This window comes from Phoxinus phoxinus (genome assembly GCF_949152265.1).
Source record: "Phoxinus phoxinus genome assembly, chromosome: 21".
Lineage (NCBI taxonomy): Eukaryota > Metazoa > Chordata > Actinopteri > Cypriniformes > Leuciscidae > Phoxinus > Phoxinus phoxinus.
The window spans coordinates 30,377,900-30,397,899 of record NC_136896.1 but is presented as its reverse complement, the minus strand read 5'-3'; the positions used below and the strand labels follow the sequence as shown (position 1 = coordinate 30,397,899).

General features: G+C 36.6%; 1 protein-coding gene across 1 annotated transcript in view; it reads left to right on the top strand.

The window, feature by feature from the left end:
• The window catches only part of rab26 (RAB26, member RAS oncogene family), a 95,593-nt gene that overhangs the window by 36,178 nt on the left and 39,415 nt on the right, over positions 1 to 20,000 (top strand). The window contains exons 4-5 of the mRNA XM_079595356.1: positions 6 to 72; positions 9,550 to 9,602. Of these exons, the coding sequence (XP_079451482.1) occupies positions 6 to 72; positions 9,550 to 9,602 (120 nt within the window). The remainder of the gene's footprint in view (positions 1 to 5; positions 73 to 9,549; positions 9,603 to 20,000) is intronic.

Here is a 20,000-nt window from a genome sequence, read left to right as displayed (position 1 = left end):
TGTAGATCTGGGACACGGCGGGACAGGAGCGCTTCAGGAGCGTGACACACGCCTACTACCGAGACGCACATGGTGAGTTACACTTTACTTACATGTGGAAGCAAATCTGCTTTGTTTGGCCTTCTGAAAATGGATGAAATTTAGAAATTAATTAAAATTATGAAATTAATCAGTGTGAACTTACCACTGTGAAAAGATCTGCTCAAGTTCATTCCAATCGATTGACTTGATCATCCACATTTTCAGAATCCGACTCGAAATGATACGGTATTATTAAAGTTAATCAAAAGTTCCCTTAAAATTCATCTTTGATCACCAAAATTACATATTGAAAAGTATTTTCCTTGAAAAAAAAATTCCCCATGCCTTTAAAATATCTTGAATGTAACTCGACACCCTTGCCTCATTTAGTATACACGGTTCTATGAATTTGCAAATGAGCTCCGCCTCCACTGATCAGAGTGTTTCAGAGCACCTGTGTGAAAAATAATGTGTTTTCTGAACATTAAGGGCCAGATTTACTAAACAGGACAAATTAGCCTGAGAGCGCAATCCCATAAAAGTTCAGCGCGTGATGTACTGACGACGCACAGACGCATCCGGATCGTTTCCGCAATGACCAACACAATATACCAAGACCAGCGCAAATTAATGTCTGGCTTAAATAATGCAGCAAATATCCGTAAATTAATCCTTAGTAAATCACTGTGCATGATCATTTAAATACTCCACTCTCATACATTTCGCATCTGAAATGGAAACTCCTACAAATGCATATGCAAAAATAACCCTGTCCACGCCTTTAAGTGGAAATTGTTCACTGCGTGTCTTTAGTAAATCCTGACAGTAGTTTTGTAACCCCTTAAGCGGCACCTCCTTTTTTAATAGACATTAAAATGCACACTCCGAACTTAAATGGTTGTAATTCAATAATTCTTTGGAATATAGATGTAAGATTGGTCTTGTTTTAAAGAAGACACAATTTTTTTTAGAAGTGAAATAAATTAAGAAAGTTAAACAGACAAAAAGTTATAGAAGTTTGAGTTTATGAAAATGTACAATGTTAAAAATGTAATTATTCATATTTTATATAAAATATATATTTTCAAAACCTGGTGGAAAAAAATCAAAGCCAAAAATCTGAACAAGTTGTGTTTCAAATTTTAGGTTGATATCTCAAAAAATCAGCTTTCAGTGAGATTTAGTTTGGGCGCAGTACCACACTTCTCCACTAGTGGACATTACTGCCCATATAAGGGCGCCTCCATTTCCATATGTGTTTGAGTCTGAACCATTATTTTGACAATTTTCATACAATTTATGAAGTACACATCCTATTCAGAAGTAGTGTTGTAAGTTTGGCAGATTTTGAAATGAATTCTACCTCTAAGAAACACAAAAGATCACGTATGTGCATTATAGCTCGCCGCCACATCACTAATGCTGAATCTATTATTGTTTTCTTTATATTTAAAACATTTTCAGAGCTTTTTTTCTAAAAGAATTGAATGGATGCTATCTTTTGAACTCTTGGCATGAAAACAAACTGAAGCTTTCTACCATTCTTTCATGATTTTTCATGTTCATCACTATTTCACAATAAAGGTCTGAACGCCTCAGGAGTATGAACATATTCTTGTTGCAAATTGATAAATTACGGCTCCTCTGTAATTTATTTTGAAAATCATTCACCAAATATGTAAACTAGAGATTGTAAGCTTTCAAATGATATATAGTTTGTCAAGATTAGTTTAGGTTTAGTACTGTTTTAATTATATAATGCCAATATAAGGGGTTAACACCAAAAGAAGGTTTGAGCTGGCGCAGACTGTTAGTAAATCTGGCCTAAAGCATGCTAACCTATTCTATTACACCCAATAACCAAAATAATGAACTTTTATACTAACTTTTAAACCCCTTTTAGTAAAACAACGGGACGAATTAGTAAATCGTGGCCATGATTTATTAAAATTAGGGAAGTAATTTTGATTGCATGGCCAGGATTTGATAAAATGAGCGTATGATTAATAAAACAAGGGAATTAAAATGCAAATGAGGTGAGAAAATTTTGCCTAATTTTAATGCATGATATTTTTAAAGGAAAACAAGATAACAAGTACAAAAAACAGATTAAGAAAGTGTTAAAGTTGCAAAAGTTTGGCAGTGTTTCTCTGTCTAAACTCCTGCTGTGACTTAGTTAATGCTTTTATTAATATCATTCTAAAAATGGCACATCTAAGCCATTTGACACTTTATTTCTCTGTTTCTCCTTCACTTTATCTCTCTCTTTCAGCTTCTCAACTAGTTTTGTTTAGATTTTACATTAAGTGGCTTTCGGTTTATCATATAAATAAACTAAAATGTGCCTCTACAAATGTATTATTATTGAATTATGAATATGACTGAACTGCATAAACACAACAGAAATGAATGAGAAAACAGAAATGTTGTAAATGCATAAAGAACGGCATAAGTGTGATTCACCCGCGTTGAGTCCGAGTATGTATTTAAATTTGAAAAGGAAAAATAATTTAAATTGAATATCAATAAAAACATTGAAATTGTGTAAATGCAACAGCAAAAAAAAAAAACATTTATTGTGCTGTCCTGCATGATTATATGTTTATCTGCATTTGATCAGTTGCATTCAGTGTTGTTCTTCTCCTGCTGTCCACTGATTTTCTAAATAAATGACAGAGGATCCGTAATTTATCAATTTGCAACAAGAATATGTTCATACTCCTAACGCGTTCAGACCTTTATTTTGAAATAGTGATGAACATGAAAAATCATGAAAGAATGGAGGAAACCTCAGTTTGTTTTCATGCCAAGAGTTCAAAAGATAGCATCCATTCAATTTTTTTAGAAAAAAAGGTCTGAAAATGTTTTAAATATAAAGAAAAAAACACATATGGAAATGGAGGCGCCCTTATACGGGCAGTAATGTCCACTAGTGGAGAAGTGTGGTACTGCGCCCAAACTAAATCTCACTGAAAGCTGATTTTTTGAGATATCAACCTAAAATTTGAAACACAACTTGTTCAGATTTTTTGGCTTTGATTTTTTTGCAGTTTTAGAGTCGACCAGGTTTTGAAAAAGTATATTTTATATAAAATATGAATAATTAAATTTTTTACATTGTACATGTTCATAAACTCAAACTTCTATAACTTTTTTTCTGTAACTTCTACACAAATCTGACAAACGTCTTCTTTAAAACAAGACCAATCTTATGTCTATATTCCAAAGCATTCTTGAATTACAACCATTTAATGTCTATTAAGAAAAGGGGGGCGTTGACACTTAAAACGGTTTTCTATGGGAGAGAAAATGGCAAACATAAAAAAAAAAATTCGGCATGTTGATGAAATTCGGTTCTTGGTCGTAGTTTTAGAACATTAAACCAAGTGTTTTACTTTTTTTACTCGCTGAAACGCCTCCATTGTAGTCTTGAGTTTCTTCCGGGAACGAACACGTCACAATATTCCTCATTATAATAATTAATGCGCAGAATAAAGGGGCGGGACCTGGTTGAGTTAGTTAGTAGTGTGTTAAACTGGTGATTATGAAAAAGGGGCGGGACTTTCCCAAACACACTCAAAGCGCTCGACCAATCACAACACACTGCTCCAGCCGACCAATCAGAGCACAGTGTGCTTTTCAGAAGGAGGGGCTTCATAGAGACAGGAAGTAAACCGAGCGTTACTGACAGACTGGGAAGAGAGGAGCCGCAACAATGGAGAATATGAGGAAAATAATCAACATTCAAGCAGGAAAACCTGTTCTAGTCGAGACAAAAAAAAATGAAGACCTTGTAAAAGGGTCCTCGTGTAGAAAACATTTTGCAAAGCGACTTTTGTGTGCAAATCCTGTAGTAACACTTTATCGTGTGGTAAAGACTTGTTCAGCATACAGTAACTATCTCTTGAATATATAATACCTTGTACACACATATACCTCAGCAGAGATGCACTACTGAATTTCAACGCTGTAAGCTTGAATCGTGCTTGTGTTTCAGCACTGAAGTATCGGCCATCTAAAGCAGAACCAAACGACAGTCAGTCATAACTACATGCATGTTCCTGTCGGCTGCTGTGCGCTCCCGTTTTAGTGCATTGTTCATTTTTCAGTGATGCTTAAGCAAAAAAACGCTTCCCGAGAGCATGTGCGACCCACACACCAGCCCACGTTCCTACACTTTCAAACGAGACTGATTGGATCATAAACAGCAGCTATTATGACCTTTTTAAATGAGGTTCTGATGCATACACACACACACACTCAGCATGCGCTTTGACGTTTGATTGACGTTTAAATGAATGCACACTTTTATGCAGCCAACGATTCCCCCTGAAGAGCTTGTCACATGCAAACGCATCGCATAGACGGCTGTCGTACGGTCCTGCATGTATGGTTTATTAGTCCGAGTGTATCCGTGTGTGTGAGACTCTACTGTACTCGTGACGCCCACACACTGCCTCTCCCATCTGTGCCTGTGTGTCGTCCAGCTCACCGAGAGACACTGCTAGCACACCTTCACATGAGATCTGGGAGATGAATGCATTTAAATACATTATGCGCTTCTGAAATGCAACCTTTTATGATATTCTTTGAAGTAATACGCTGTCTAATTCTCACTATAACTATAATTTTGCCTCAATATAATCCTAATTACTGCTTATTAATAGTCAAGTCACCTTTATTTATTTATATAGAGTTTTTACAGATCGTTTCAAAGCGGCTTTACCGTGATAACAGGAAAATAATGCAACAAAGATTGTTTCTAGCAGATCTAGAAGAAAATAGTGTCGTAGTAAGTTCAGTGATGGTTCATTTTTGTTGTAAAAAGTTATTAATTTAGTTCATTTATATATATAGAGCCGCTCTGGATAAAACAGCGATGTCATCGTCCAGTCCAGTTCTCATATAATTGTGTCAGTTCAGCCAGATCAATAATATTGTTAAATATTAATGTGCTTTATAAGTAATAAACATAAAATCAATATCACATTTGCAATCGTGCTGACATATGACTTGCTTGTGTAATATGTTATAAATATTAAAAGCAGCATATTTTAATATGTTAGTGCCAGTATTGCTTTAGTTCCTGAAAGTTGCTCTGATACAAATATTATTCCATCATTTGTTGTTTATGATTGTATCTCATGTGTCCAAGTCAAACTTCATCCCCAAAACATGAAAGAAATAAGAATAAGAAATTATATTTTGTTTAAAAAATAATCTCTGTTTTTAGGACTTAAAGTCCCCCTGTGGTGAAAATCCAGCTTTTTCGTGTGAAGTCAAACTTTCGTGTAAAAGAATAATTAGGATGGAAACGCCACTTTTAAGTTTGACCGTATTTTCATTTTAGCTCAAAATGCCTTTTGAATGGGAGTGCATGGGGCACTTCTATGAAAATCGCTATTTTTAAAAACACTAATGCGGCTCGATACAACATGAAACTGCTGGAAGTGTCACCAGCGGCTCCACACATGAACTCCAGCATTATACAGTGTGTGTGTACACAGAGTTTCCTAAAAAGAAAGATTTTGTACGACTCACTTTATCAGTTAGCATATATACACTATATGTCGCCTTGGGGTTCTAAGCATGCGTCAAAACCGCCGCCTTCTTGGAACAGGGGTCTTGTCATAGGAAGTAGCTAGGTAACGCTGCTATCTCCGCCTGTACTTCAAATTCATGGATGATGCCAGACTTTTGTGCTGCGTATGGATGTTCACACGAACAAAATCTGAACTAGGAAGAATGTTTAAAAAAAAAAAAAAAAAAAAATTCTTTCTCTGGACTCAATAATAAATACATGTCTGACCGTTGGAACGAACCCCAAAAAACTATGACGATTTTAAAACATGACGATTTATGGTGATTTTATTTCCGTTAGACCTCTACATTGATGCTGATGCATTACCGTACGTTCACACCGCCGGCGGCGAGAGTGGCAAAATTCGCTCTCGCCGCCCTGCCACCGACGCCGTGAGATTCGGGGACGCTCTGGCGCTCTGACGTAGATTTTAGAATGCGTGATTTTTTAAAAACTTTATTTAAAGGAGCCGCAAAGCAAATGAGAACTGAACATAAATCAGTATCATATTCTGTGCAGACTGGCCACACGTAGGGTATAAGTTAACCTAATAAAATATTTTTAATGTGAAAGTAACAAAACACCAACAATTTCAGACACCTTTTACATTCGTCGTTCTTTTTATTAATGTCCCTGTATGTAAACAGGGACACGTCGTACAATAACGGGAAACCCGCAACAGAAATAATGAACTTTTCCTCCATTTTGCTTAGGAACTAATGTGGTCGGAACCAAAGTTTACAGGATTGTGTTCTCTGGTATCCTCTCAGGCGGAGGACTTCTACATTCCGATTGGTTGCCGCTGGTTGCCGCCGAACCGCGTCATAGCTTATTACCATAAAGTTGACAAATTTCAACTCTTCTCGCCGCTCTCGCCGTCCAAGACGCGCCGCGCCGCTCTCGCCGGAGCTCGCCGCCGGCTCTTATTGAAAATGAATGCCTTCCGGCCAATTTGACGCTCTCGCCGCCGGCGGTGTGAACGCACAGTCAAAGAGGAGGGGCCCCCATTCGTTGCAATGAACTGCCGTAGCCAAGGCAACATCTAGTGTATATATCTATGATCAGTTAGTGTTTCCGGTGGCTGGAATTCTGTCAGTCATAAGTAGTCGATCTCCGAATGCAACGTAACATGAGGAGAGTAAAGATGGAAAGCTCCTAAAGCTTGTTTCCATATAAATTCGAAGTGTCTAAGTTATCATGCTTTTCACTGGAATTACAAGTTCATGACATTTCCTCATATGGAGTCAGTTCATTACATTGTATTCAGAGATCAATTTGGTGATCAAAAATGAGTTGTATGGAATACAATGATTGACTACAGGGGGGCTTTAAGTTTAGGTATTGGGTGGTTAAAGGAAGTTGGCGATCACACGTCGACCTGATTGGTCACAAAGTTTTTTTCTTTTGGTTGCTGACATTAACACCAGCAGAAAAACAGGAATTCCCATTGAGGATAAATGGGAATAAAATGCTCATTTAAATTACGGTGATGATAATTGGGTGGGTGGTCCTAAAAATAGGCTTAATCTTCTTGATTTGAAACCCGATTTATTTTGGCTTAAGGGTGAAATGTGGCCTAGAAATGTTTTAGCGAGATCTGAATGAGAAATGATGATTCTTCACCAGATCTACAGTATATTCATCATCTATCCATCAGATAAAACAAACACACACAATGTGAAGGGAAAACGACACTTTGAAACCCAAAATCAATGATGCATGAGGTTTATCCGTTTAAACAATCTCAACGCTCAGGCTTATTTACCTAAATAGATTTTCAACCACCTTATAAACCAAATGCATAGCTAATATATTAAGACACCTACATAAAAAAAATAAAATAAATAAAAATAAAAAATTCACCTCATATCAGTGATGAAAAGGCTTTCCGAGTGCTGTGGTTTGTGGCTATAGGCTCACTCGTCTGCTTTCTCTCCCATGGGTCAGTAATAAACGATAGGGTTTTTTTGGACAGGGTTTTGAGAGCAAGATAATGATGGGCTTCAGAAATGGTTTTGACATAATGATTGATAATTGCAGTCATTGTTGTAGTGCCACTCACACACGTCAGTCGAACTCGGCTCTGAAAAGACACTTTGTGAAGAGCCTTTGTTTCTCTGCTCCAGTTCTGCTGTTTACTCCGGCCGATGTGCATTTGAAGCATCTTTTGTTCCAGCTTTTGCATATGCTAACCTGACATATACAGAACAGACATCACATCGTACACTGTAAAAAAATATTTTGATGATTTTTTTATCACAACTTTTTATCTTTTGTCAAATCAACTTCAATAACTAATGTGTGAAGATAACATACTATTTTGAGTTTGTTTATTAAACCATTCTTCTTCATTGTTTTAACTCAAATTTTTTATTACAAATAACTCAAAATTTTAAGGTAACTTGCTTTTTTAAGTTAAACCAACATATTTTTTTTTTACATGGAGACATCGGGTGCTCGATATTTCTGCGTTTAGTGACACAGTAAAACATTCAAGCTTCATAAGTACAAAATTATGGCTGTTTCAAAACCTAGTGCGGATTTAAGATATTTTGGGCACGTTTGAGTCATTAAATTGCTGCTTTTCAAATGGCTTTTGTGTGATTTTTGCATAAGCCAATACAAACTTAGTGTCATTGCAGTTTTTGCCTCTAACCAAAACCATTTTTAACCATTATTAAAGTTGTTAAATGTTAAAATGTGTATGAAATTTCAGACATACACTACCGTTCAAAAGTTTGAGGTATGTAGGGTTTTTATATAAATATATACTGTATAAATGTATAATTAAATTAATACTTTTATTCAGCAAGGATGCATTGAATTGATAAAAACTGACAGATTTTTTTTCCAATAAATTCTGTTCTTTTAACTTTCTATTCATCAAAGAATTCTGAAAAATAAAATTTATCAGTTTCCTGGTTTCAACCAATTACATTTTACAATATATTCAAATCCATCCTGTGAAAACAGTTTTGAACATTGTGTTACCTTGCAATCTGTGACAATTTTAACTAAAAATAGTTGGTTGCACACATTTTTATTTTATTATATATATACTATATTTGATTTTATAGTAGTTTTAGGGTCCACATTATGTTGTAAAATCTAAAAAAGTGTTAATTTGCTTTACAGTAGTATTTTTAAAGCTGATTTCACTTCTGCAATAATCTGCATGTTGTCTTTAAAAAGAAACCAACCTTCAGTGTGAATTTCATCATTACACTTAAGTTTAGATCTGTGTTCAAACCAGTATAAACCTGTCAGCTTCTACAATCTCTCTCTGATACTCGATCTTACACACACGAGCAGTAATAGTTTCAAGGTTACAGCGGCTTGTGTTTCCGCTCTATTGTAACATATATTTGTTCAGACATTATAAATGGAGAACACCTGGCTTTAGAGATGCTCGTGAATGACCTGTGAGTTATTTCCGTCTGCACACCTGAATGTGTGTGTCGTTGGGTTCACACACACACACACGGTCGTACAGGACCCCGAAACACTGCTGTCATTCCCTATCATTCTTCCCGAGGTTTGGCTCCTGTCACTCAACGCGGGTCTCGGTTCGAGACAATACACTCGTTCGGGTTTATTGTCTTGCAAATAAAACAACGAAGAATTAAAAGCGCCTTGCAGGGAAACTCTGTCGCTGTTAAGAGCTGATAAATTTCCATTCAGACCTTCTCCGTTCTGAATAGAAGCGTGTGTGTGTGTGTGTGTGTGTGTGTGTTCGTTCCTCGTGTGTTTAATGTTTGCCCTTCACAGACTCATTTCCCCCAAACCCCAAATAAAGCACTGACTCCATAAATGCATCACACACTGAAAGAAGTCATGCTTTAAACTGCTTTGTCTTCTAGTAAAGAGTGCAACAGGACATCAAACGTCTGAGTTGATGTTGTTTTTCATTCTTCCATAATGTGATTATATCGTGTGTCTGTTTTCAGCTCTTCTGCTGCTCTACGACGTGACCAATAAAGCTTCTTTTGACAACATACAGGTAAGACTCGTGACACTACTGTCCTTTTAAAACAGTTTCTTTGTCCTCCTTCGATTGACTCAAGAGTGCACGCCACTTTTCCTTCATCTTAAAGAGCAATTTTCTTCAACTAAATGTAGAATTCAGAAACTCTTGTTTTGAGTGACACCGGTGGCTGTAAAGTGAACTGCAGCACACGTAACGTACAAGAGACTGAACGTGATTCATAGCCTGATGTTCTCACGGCAAACTTATTTTAGTTTTTTGCTTAGAAGTAAAATGATATGGAAATAGCTTTGCAGAGATATACTGTTACCGAACATCCCGACGCCGTCCACACTTGTTCTGAGAGAGACATTTATATGAATATGTGAATATGTGCTGCGCTCTTTCCTCTCAATAACTAAATCTGTCATTGAGGAGTCAGCGGTTCAGAAAGCATCAGAAAACAGCGATGTGGAAATGTTTGCATAAGCTCTGAGATTCACCGGCATCATGTCGACAGATTACACGCTTATGATAGTTTGATTATAACATAGATTTGAGACTAAAGACTGTATAGACCCAGCTCTGTGAGACTATAGTTTATATCAATGGCTTTTCATAGCATCACATTAACACTACCGGCTCTTCAGCTTTATCCTGAACACTGTACCAGCATTTATATGTCATAGTTGACCTCGCTGAATCATTACAGATTAGCACTGTTTGTCACGATTACTGTAAAACAGCACATTTTTATTTATTATTCATATTCTAATTTAATTTATTGATTAAATGTAAGAATTTGACACAAAAAAATATGCATACATTTATTTAGTTAAAACATGTATAAAGGTAAAAATCTATTTAAACAAACAAATATTGTAAAAAAACAACAACCACGCATTATAATAATAAACAAAATATTGTTTAATTATCATTAGTGATAAAATCCCAGAATATATATATATATATTTTTGTCAATAACACACAACCCTACACACACACACACACACACACACACACACACACACACACACACACACACACACACGTCACGGCAAAAATGTCCCGAATCCTCCAATAAGTACCATATATATATATTTATAAAAGGGTATTTTCTTCATTAAATATCCTGAGTTATATCATATTTAAATATATCATATTAAATTACATTTAAAAATATGACACATTTAAATATGTCAGATTACAGAAATAAAACAGGTTGCAACAAACAAATGTTGTTTATTGTTAAAGTCAAGTACAGTGTATTTGTAAAGCGCTTTTCACAACTCAGTGTTTCAAAAATCATGATGTTAATGTTTAGAAAATCTCAATAATATCTTAAATCATATCAGATTATAGTAGTTCATATTTTGTGATGATATAAACAATCAAGCAGAGGAGATTTGCTATAGTATAGCTTTACATGAGTGTACTGTGTGTGTGTATATATATATATATATATATATATATATATATATATATATATATATATATATACAAATTTTTATTTAGAGCTGGGCAAAAATATGATTACATTTTGCAACAATATTAACAAACAAGCAGTTGATTGCACTGTATGCGATAAAGTTTGGTATACTTTATGGAAATCAATTTTCTCTATCTATATGCTCAAAAATGCATGTTATTGATCTTATTGTAAAATGATTCATCCGTGCATATCTGGCATAATCCACTTAAACCCTTCCAGATATGAAAGAAAGCATCGGCCATTATGAAGCACACTTTAAGGTCTCCTGCTTTACTGTACGTGTGTGTGATGCACATTGATCTGGACACATGGATGTGTGTGTGTGCAGTGATTATAAGAGGAGGAGAGTAAGGGGGACAGAAAGTTTGGGGATAATGATTTGTAAATGAGTTTAATGAGTTGAGCATCACAGGTATTGAGGTATTGAGGCCGTCTGTCCTGCAGGTCTACAGCTGGAGGCCCAGATATTAATAAATCGTGAAATATTGCAGCATTTATAACCATTAGCTGAGGCGCCGGGGGACAGATATCACCCCAGGCTTTTACAGATCCTTATTAATACGTGTAAACACACAACCCCCTCACACTCCCACACACGGTTATTTCTCATTTCTCTCTTTTACATGCACACAGACACACATGCACACACACACTCTCTCTTACACACACACACACACACACACACACACACACACACGCACATAGACACACACATGCACAACAACATCAACTTCAGTCACTTCGGACTCCTCCTAACCTGTGTGTGTGAGTGTGTGTGATGGGCAGGTTTAGGGATATGGGTGTGTGTGTGTGTGTGTGTGTGTGTGATGGGCAGGTTTAGGGATAGGGGCTGTGTGTGTGTGTGTGTGAGATGGGAAGGTTTAGGGATAGGGTGTGTGTGTGTGTGTGTGTGATGGGCAGGTTTAGGGATTGTGTGTGTGTGTGTGTGTGTGTGTGTGTGTGTGTGTGTGTGTGTGTGTGTGTGTGTGTGTGTGTGTGTGTGTGTGTGTGTGTGTGATGGGAAGGTTTAGGGATAGAGAGTGTGTGTGTGTGTGTGTGTGTGTGTGTGTGTGTGTGTGTGTGATGGGCAGGTTTAGGGATAGGGTGTGTGTGTGTGTGTGTGTGTGTGTGTGTGTGTGTGTGATGGGCAGGTTTAGTATGGCGTTATTTTCCTGTCAAATGTCGAGAGCGCATTATTGTAGCGCGAAAGTACATTAATATAATGCGCGAGCGCGAATCTCTCTGCTCGCGCACGAAATATGATGCGCGAGCGCGAATCTCTCTGCTCGCGCGCGGAATATAATGTACCGAGCGCGAATCCCGCGCGCGCGCTCTCAGATACACGATGCTCTTGTAAGAATTTTCTCTGGGCTCGCTCAGAGAATATGCCTGCACTTAAAACCTGTTCAGTGCCATCGCGAATCTCTCCTCTTCGCTTAAAGTAAGCGTGTATGTGCTTGGACTGTGACCCGTGCGTTCGCGCATGCCTAAGTACTCTTCTCTTCCATTTCTTTCTCTTTGCTCTTGGCATAAACGCTGTCAAAACGGCAACAACCAATCATAAATAGGCTTCAACGACTGACCAATGAAAACGCGACATCGTACATGGAATCTTATTGGTTGATATTGAACCGCACATGGAATAAGTTCAATCAAGACGAGCCGAGATGGATCCGCCGAATCGACGAGTTTTATTTGTTTTAATGTTAAATATGTCAAATGTATCTTAGAAATGTCTGGGAAGAGGGCGATTGGATTATTTTACATATAAATGACCTAGACTGTCAACCACATTGTTCACACTACAGGTGCCATGCCCATTGAAAGTGAGATTTTTGAGCCAAATAGATTTGAAAGCCGATTCCAAAAGGCAAAAATAATATTTTACGTCTGATAATTAACACATTGTCTCGTGCAATCACACCAGTTATTAACCATTAAGTACGTAGCGAGATCAACTGCTAAATTCAAATCTGAACAAATATTTGGGGGGAATCTAAGATAAGACTCTAAAGGTATTTGAAGATACCTTTTCTAGACGTGTTCCCCGAACTATACCTTATTGTTGCTTAAAGGGAAAAATGAAAATTAAACCCAAAATTAAAATTATTAAAGTCATAATTTAGCTCCTACTCAAGTAGTTTCAAACCAGTATGAATTTATTTGATCTGTTGAACACAAAGGAATATATTTATACATATAAGAATGTAAGTAACACGTAAGTACCCCACCACCACGTAGCTACTACTAGTAGAATAGAAAAAAATAGATATGTGTATGAAATATGACAAGAGTTGAGCGCCTTTGTCTCTGGTTCAGTGCAAAAGCACATTGAATTTAGCAGTGAATCTTTGCATAATTTATTCTTTGCCATAATCCTAATTGAACACTGGGTGTGTTAGCCTACAGCTTCAGAATTATATTCGTATATAGCCTATCACAGTGATAAGGTATCCTATAGCTAAGAGTGGTCCAGACCAACCTTACTAACGAATGTTAGTAAAATGTTATAAAGTTATACTTAAATAAGAACGTTTCGGGAAACACGTATTAACGTTAGATATAGCTTTAGTTTAAGGTATAATTTAAAGAAGGTTTCGGGAAATCCAGCCCTGTAACATTTCCTTTCAGATAACTTTAGAGTCTGGAGTACCAATTTTTACAAAAACATATTGTGCAGATAGACAGTCTAGGTCATTCATTTATATGTAAAATAATCCAATCGCCCTCTTCCCAGACATTTCTAAGATACATTTGACATATTTAACATTAAAACAAATAAAACTCGTCGATTCGGCGGATCCATCTCGGCTCGTCTTGATTGAACTTATTCCATGTGCGGTTCAATATCAACCAATAAGATTCCATGTACGATGTCGCGTTTTCATTGGTCAGTCGTTGAAGCCTATTTATGATTGGTTGTTGCCGTTTTGACAGCGTTTATGCCAAGAGCAAAGAGAAAGAAATGGAAGAGAAGAGTACTTAGGCATGCGCGAACGCACGGGTCACAGTCTAAGCACATACACGCTTACTTTAAGCGAAGAGGAGAGATTCGCGATGGCACTGAACAGGTTTTAAGTGCAGGCATATTCTCTGAGCGAGCCCAGAGAAAATTCTTACAAGAGCATCGTGTATCTGAGAGCGCGCGCGCGGGATTCGCGCTCGGTACATTATATTCCGCGCGCGAGCAGAGAGATTCGCGCTCGCGCATCATATTTCGTGCGCGAGCAGAGAGATTCGCGCTCGCGCATTATATTAATGTACTTTCGCGCTACAATAATGCGCTCTCGACATTTGACAGGAAAATAACGCCATATGTATGTGCTTGGACTGTGACCCGTGCGTTCGCGCATGCCTAAGTACTCTTCTCTTCCATTTCTTTCTCTTTGCTCTTGCCATAAACGCTGTCAAAACGGCAACAACCAATCATAAATAGGCTTCAACGGCTGACCAATGAAAACGCGACATCGTACATGGAATCTTATTGGTTGATATTGAACCGCACATGGAATAAGTTCAATCAAGACGAGCCGAGATGGATCCGCCGAATCGACGAGTTTTATTTGTTTTGATGTTAAATATGTCAAATGTATCTTAGAAATGTCTGGGAAGAGGGCGATTGGATTATTTTACATATAAATGACCTAGACTGTCAACCACATTGTTCACACTACAGGTGCCATGCCCATTGAAAGTGAGATTTTTGAGCCAAATAGATTTGAAAGCCGATTCCAAAAGGCAAAAATAATAGTTTACGTCTGATAATTAACATATTGTCTCGTGCAATCACACCAGTTATTAACCATTAAGTACGTAGCGAGATCAACTGCTAAATTCAAATCTGAACAAATATTTGGGGGGAATCTAAGATAAGACTCTAAAGGTATTTGAAGATACCTTTTCTAGACGTGTTCCCCGAACTATACCTTATTGTTGCTTAAAGGGAAAAATTAAAATTAAACCCAAAATTAAAATGATTAAAGTCATAATTTACTCCCACTCAAGTAGTTTCAAACCAGTATGAATTTCTTTGATCTGTTGAACACAAAGGAATATATTTATACATATAAGAATGTAAGTAACTAACGTAAGTACCCCACCACCACGTAGCTACTACTAGTAGAATAGAAAAAAATAGATAGCCTATGTGTATGAAATATGACAAGAGTTAAGCGCCTTTGTCTCTGGTTCAGTGCAAAAGCACATTTGAATTTAGCAGTGAATCTTTGCATAATTTATTCTTTGCCATAATCCTAATTGAACACTGGGTGTGTTAGCCTACAGCTTCAGAATTATATTCGTATATAGCCTATCACAGTGATAAGGTATCCTATAGCTAAGAGTGGTCCAGACCAACCTTACTAACGAATGTTAGTAAAATGTTATAAAGTTATACTTAAATAAGAACGTTTCGGGAAACACGTATTAACGTTAGATATAGCTTTAGTTTAAGGTATAATAATTTAAAGAAGGTTTCGGGAAATCCAGCCCTGTAAAATTTCCTTTCAGATAACTTTAGAGTCTGGAGTACCAATTTTTACAAAACATATTGTGCAGATAGACAGTCTAGGTCATTCATTTATATGTAAAATAATCCAATCGCCCTCTTCCCAGACATTTCTAAGATACATTTGACATATTTAACATTAAAACAAATAAAACTCGTCGATTCGGCGGATCCATCTCGGCTCGTCTTGATTTAACTTATTCCATGTGCGGTTCAATATCAACCAATAAGATTCCATGTACGATGTCGCGTTTTCATTGGTCAGCCGTTGAAGCCTATTTATGATTGGTTGTTGCCGTTTTGACAGCGTTTATGGCAAGAGCAAAGAGAAAGAAATGGAAGAGAAGAGTACTTAGGCATGCGCGAACGCACGGGTCACAGTCTAAGCACATACACGCTTACTTTAAGCGAAGAGGAGAGATTCGCGATGGCACTGAACAGGTTTTAAGTGCAGGCATATTCTCTGAGCGAGCCCAGAGATCATTCTTACAAGAGCATCGTGTATCTGAGAGCGCGCGCGCGGGATTCGCGCTCGGTACATTATATTCCGCGCGCGAGCAGAGATATTCGCGCTCGCGCATCATATTTCGTGCGCGAGCAGAGAGATTCGCGCTCGCGCATTATATTAATGTACTTTCGCGCTACAATAATGCGCTCTCGACATTTGACAGGAAAATAACGCCATAGTTTAGGGATAGTGTGTGTGTGTGTGTGTGTGTGTGTGTGTGTGTGTGTGTGTGTGTGTGTGTGTGTGTGTGTGTGTGTGTGTGTGTTTGTGATGGGCAGGTTTAGGGATAGTGTGTGTGTGTGTGAATGCACCTGTTCATCTGCACAGAAGCACTCATGCCTCAACTCTGCTGCTCAGGTTAATTCGAGTAAATTGATGCTAATCTCCGTGAAGAAACAGGAACAAAAGCCTGAGATTCGGAAAGCTAAAGCCTTCATGTCACACTGCAAAGACTTTTGCAAAGATGCAAAATAATTTTTTTTTTTTTTGTGCTATTGCTAATGCTATTAATAAGAGATACATTTACTTGAGAAGCAAAATTGTGTGGTTTTAAATTCTGTGTATTTTCTAATAAATTCCATGTTTAGATATTTTACAACAAATTATTCTGATTCAGCCTTTTGAGAAAATTATCAATAATAGTGGCGGTGGCTGGAAACGTAAAAAAAAATTCATACAATTATTATAAGCATAAACCTGACTAAACACTCTTGAACACCATTCAAAATTTTGGGTTCAGTAAGATATTTAAAAATTTGCTCCAGAAGGCTGCATTAATTTAATAAAAATGGTATATTGCAATTTAAAATAATTGGTGAATATCTAGTAAAGTGTAATTTATTCCTGTGATCAAAGCTGAATGTCCAGCATCATTACTCCAGTCTTCAGTGTCACATGATCCTTCAGAAATCAGTATAATATGATGATCTGCTGCTCAAGACACATTTACTATGATTATTATCAGTGTTGAAACAGTCAATATTTTTGTGGAAAACATGATATATTCAAATTTTCAGGATCATTACTTGAAATATTTATTTATAACATTTTAAATGTCTTCACCGTCCTTGAGTAAAATTATTAATTTCATAAAAAAAACTAACTTTTGAACAGTAGCGTAGCCTGTACAATAAGATTTGTAATATTTATTTGACATGATATTTGACATCAAGCAGCCGATGTTTTATGAAGTTTTATCGTGATTGTGAATGAACATGATGCTGGCAGAACCGGCTTCATTACTCCCGCAGATAATGGACACATTCAGTGCTAAACAGGATTACAGTGGATTAAGGGAGGAGAAATGAGTTGCACATGTTTGCATCAGCGTCTTTAATGAATCAACCGCGTGGTCAATACTGAGCGCGGGCTAAATCTCCTCTTGTGGCTCATTGGAGTCTCTTTAAAATGATTTGATCCACTTTCACTAATTTACACATAATTGTTTGTTGAGACGATGGACAATGTTGTGGCGTGTTGGTCAAGCAAAATTTGGCGATACAGTTTCCTAAATACTGACTAGTTTCATGATCCTTGTCTTGCGAATCCCATTGAAGAGTGTAAGAGTTGTGTCTTAGTCCCGCTGTAGTAAATTTTTTTATCCTTTAAAACTCATCTTTGATCACCAAAATCACATATTTAAATGTTTTTTACTTCAAAAAAACATCTTCATGTCTTAACCCCTTATCAAGCGCCCCCCTTTTTTAATAGACATGAAAACGCACACTCCGAACTTAAATGGTTGTAATTCAAGAATGCTTTGGAATATAGATGTAAGATTGGTCTTGTTTTTAAGAAGACGTTTGGCAGATTTATGTAGAAGTGAAATAAATTAATACAGTTAAACAGAATAAAAGTTATAGAAGTTTCAGTTTATGAAAATGTACAACGTTAAAAATTGTATTATTCATATTTTATATAAAATATATATTTTCAAAACCTGGTGGACTCTAAAACTGCAAAAAAATCAAAGCCAAAAATCTAAACAAGTTGTGTCAAATTTTAGGTTGATATCTCAAAAAATGAGCGTTCAATGAGATGTAGTTTGGGCGCAGTACCACACTTCTCCACTAGTGGACATTACTGTCCATATAAGGGTGCCGCCATTTCCATATGTTGTTTGAGTCTGAACCATTATTTTGACAATTTTCATACAATTTATGAAGTATTCGTCCTGTTCAGAAGTAGTGTTGGAAGTTTGGCAGATTTTGAAATGAATTCATCCTCTAAGAAACACAGAAGATCACGTATGTGCATTATAGCTCGCTGACACATCACTAATGCTGAATCTATTATTGTTTTCTTTATATTCAAAACATTTTCAGGCCTTTTTTTGTAATGTAAAGATTGTAAGCTTTCAAATGATATATAGTTTGTCAAGATTGGTTTAGGTTTAGTATAGGATATTACTGTTTTAAATATATAATGGCCCCTTAATGCCAATATAAGGGGTTAAAATATCTTGAATGTAACTCGACACCCTTGCCTCATTTAATAATAATAATAATAATAATAATAATAATAAGATCCACTGGTTGACGATCACACGTTGACCTGATTGGTTACACGGTTCTATGAATATGCAAATGAGCCCCGCCTCCACTCACTTCCTCACTCAGAGATCCACTGGTTGACGATCACACGTTGATCTGATTGGTCAAGGTAGTGTGTGACGTCAGAAACACCAGCGATTTCAAACCGTGTGTTTGAGACTGTCTTTGGTTCACTGCAGTTTTAAGCAGAAAATACTCAGCAATGCTGTCCACTTATGAACTTACACATGGTGTGTGTTAAAGCAGATTAATAACTCCACATACACACATAAACTACATTAAAAGCTGGATTTTTGCTCCTAAAAACAGAGATTATTTTTCAAACAAAATATAATTTCTTATTCTTATTTCTTTCATGTTTTGGGGATGAAGTTTGACTTGGACACATGAGATACAATCATAAACAACAAATGATGGAATAATGTTTGTATCAGAGCAAGTTTCAGGAACTAAAGCAATACTGCCACTAACATATTAAAATATGCTGCTTTTAATATTTATAACATATTACATAAGCAAGTCATATGTCAGCACGATTGCAAATGTGATATTGATTTTATGTTTATTACTTATAAAGCACATTAATATTTAACAATATTATTGATCTGGCTGAACTGACACAATTATATGAGAACTGAACTGGACGATGACATCGCTGTTTTATCCAGAGCGGCTATATATATATAAATGAACTAAATTAATAACTTTTTACAACAAAAATGAACCATCACTGAACTTACTACGACACTATTTTCTTCTAGATCTGCTAGAAACAATCTTTGTTGCATTATTTTCCTGTTATCACGGTAAAGCTGCTTTGAAACGATCTGTAAAAACTCTGGTAAACAAATCTGGTAAATGAGTTGTTCAATGAGTCACTACAACCCGCAGAAAGATTCCTGAAAAATCCACACCACTAATGTAAACGGATATCTAGAGATGTTTTATAGGGAACTGTATTGGCTATATCACCAGCCCTAGGCAAGGCAAGGCAAGGCAAGGCAAGGCAAGTTTATTTATATAGCACATTTCATACACAATGGTAATTCAAAGTGCTTTACATAGAAGAAATTAAAATAATCAAAAGAAATAGGAATAATTAAAACAGTTTAGAATAAAAAATAAAATAAAATAAAATACAGTGCAAACAGTCGGACGCACAGTGGCACAGCTCATTCAGTAAATGCACAGCTAAACAGAAGTGTTTTGAGTCTGGATGTGAATGTGGCTACTGTAGGAGCACACCTGATCTCTTCTGGAAGCTGGTTCTGGTTCTGGCTCCATAGCTAAAAGCGGACTCGCCGTGCTTTGAGTGAACCCTTGGTATTTCTAGTTGATGTGATCGTAATGATCTGAGTGATCTGTTGGGTTTATA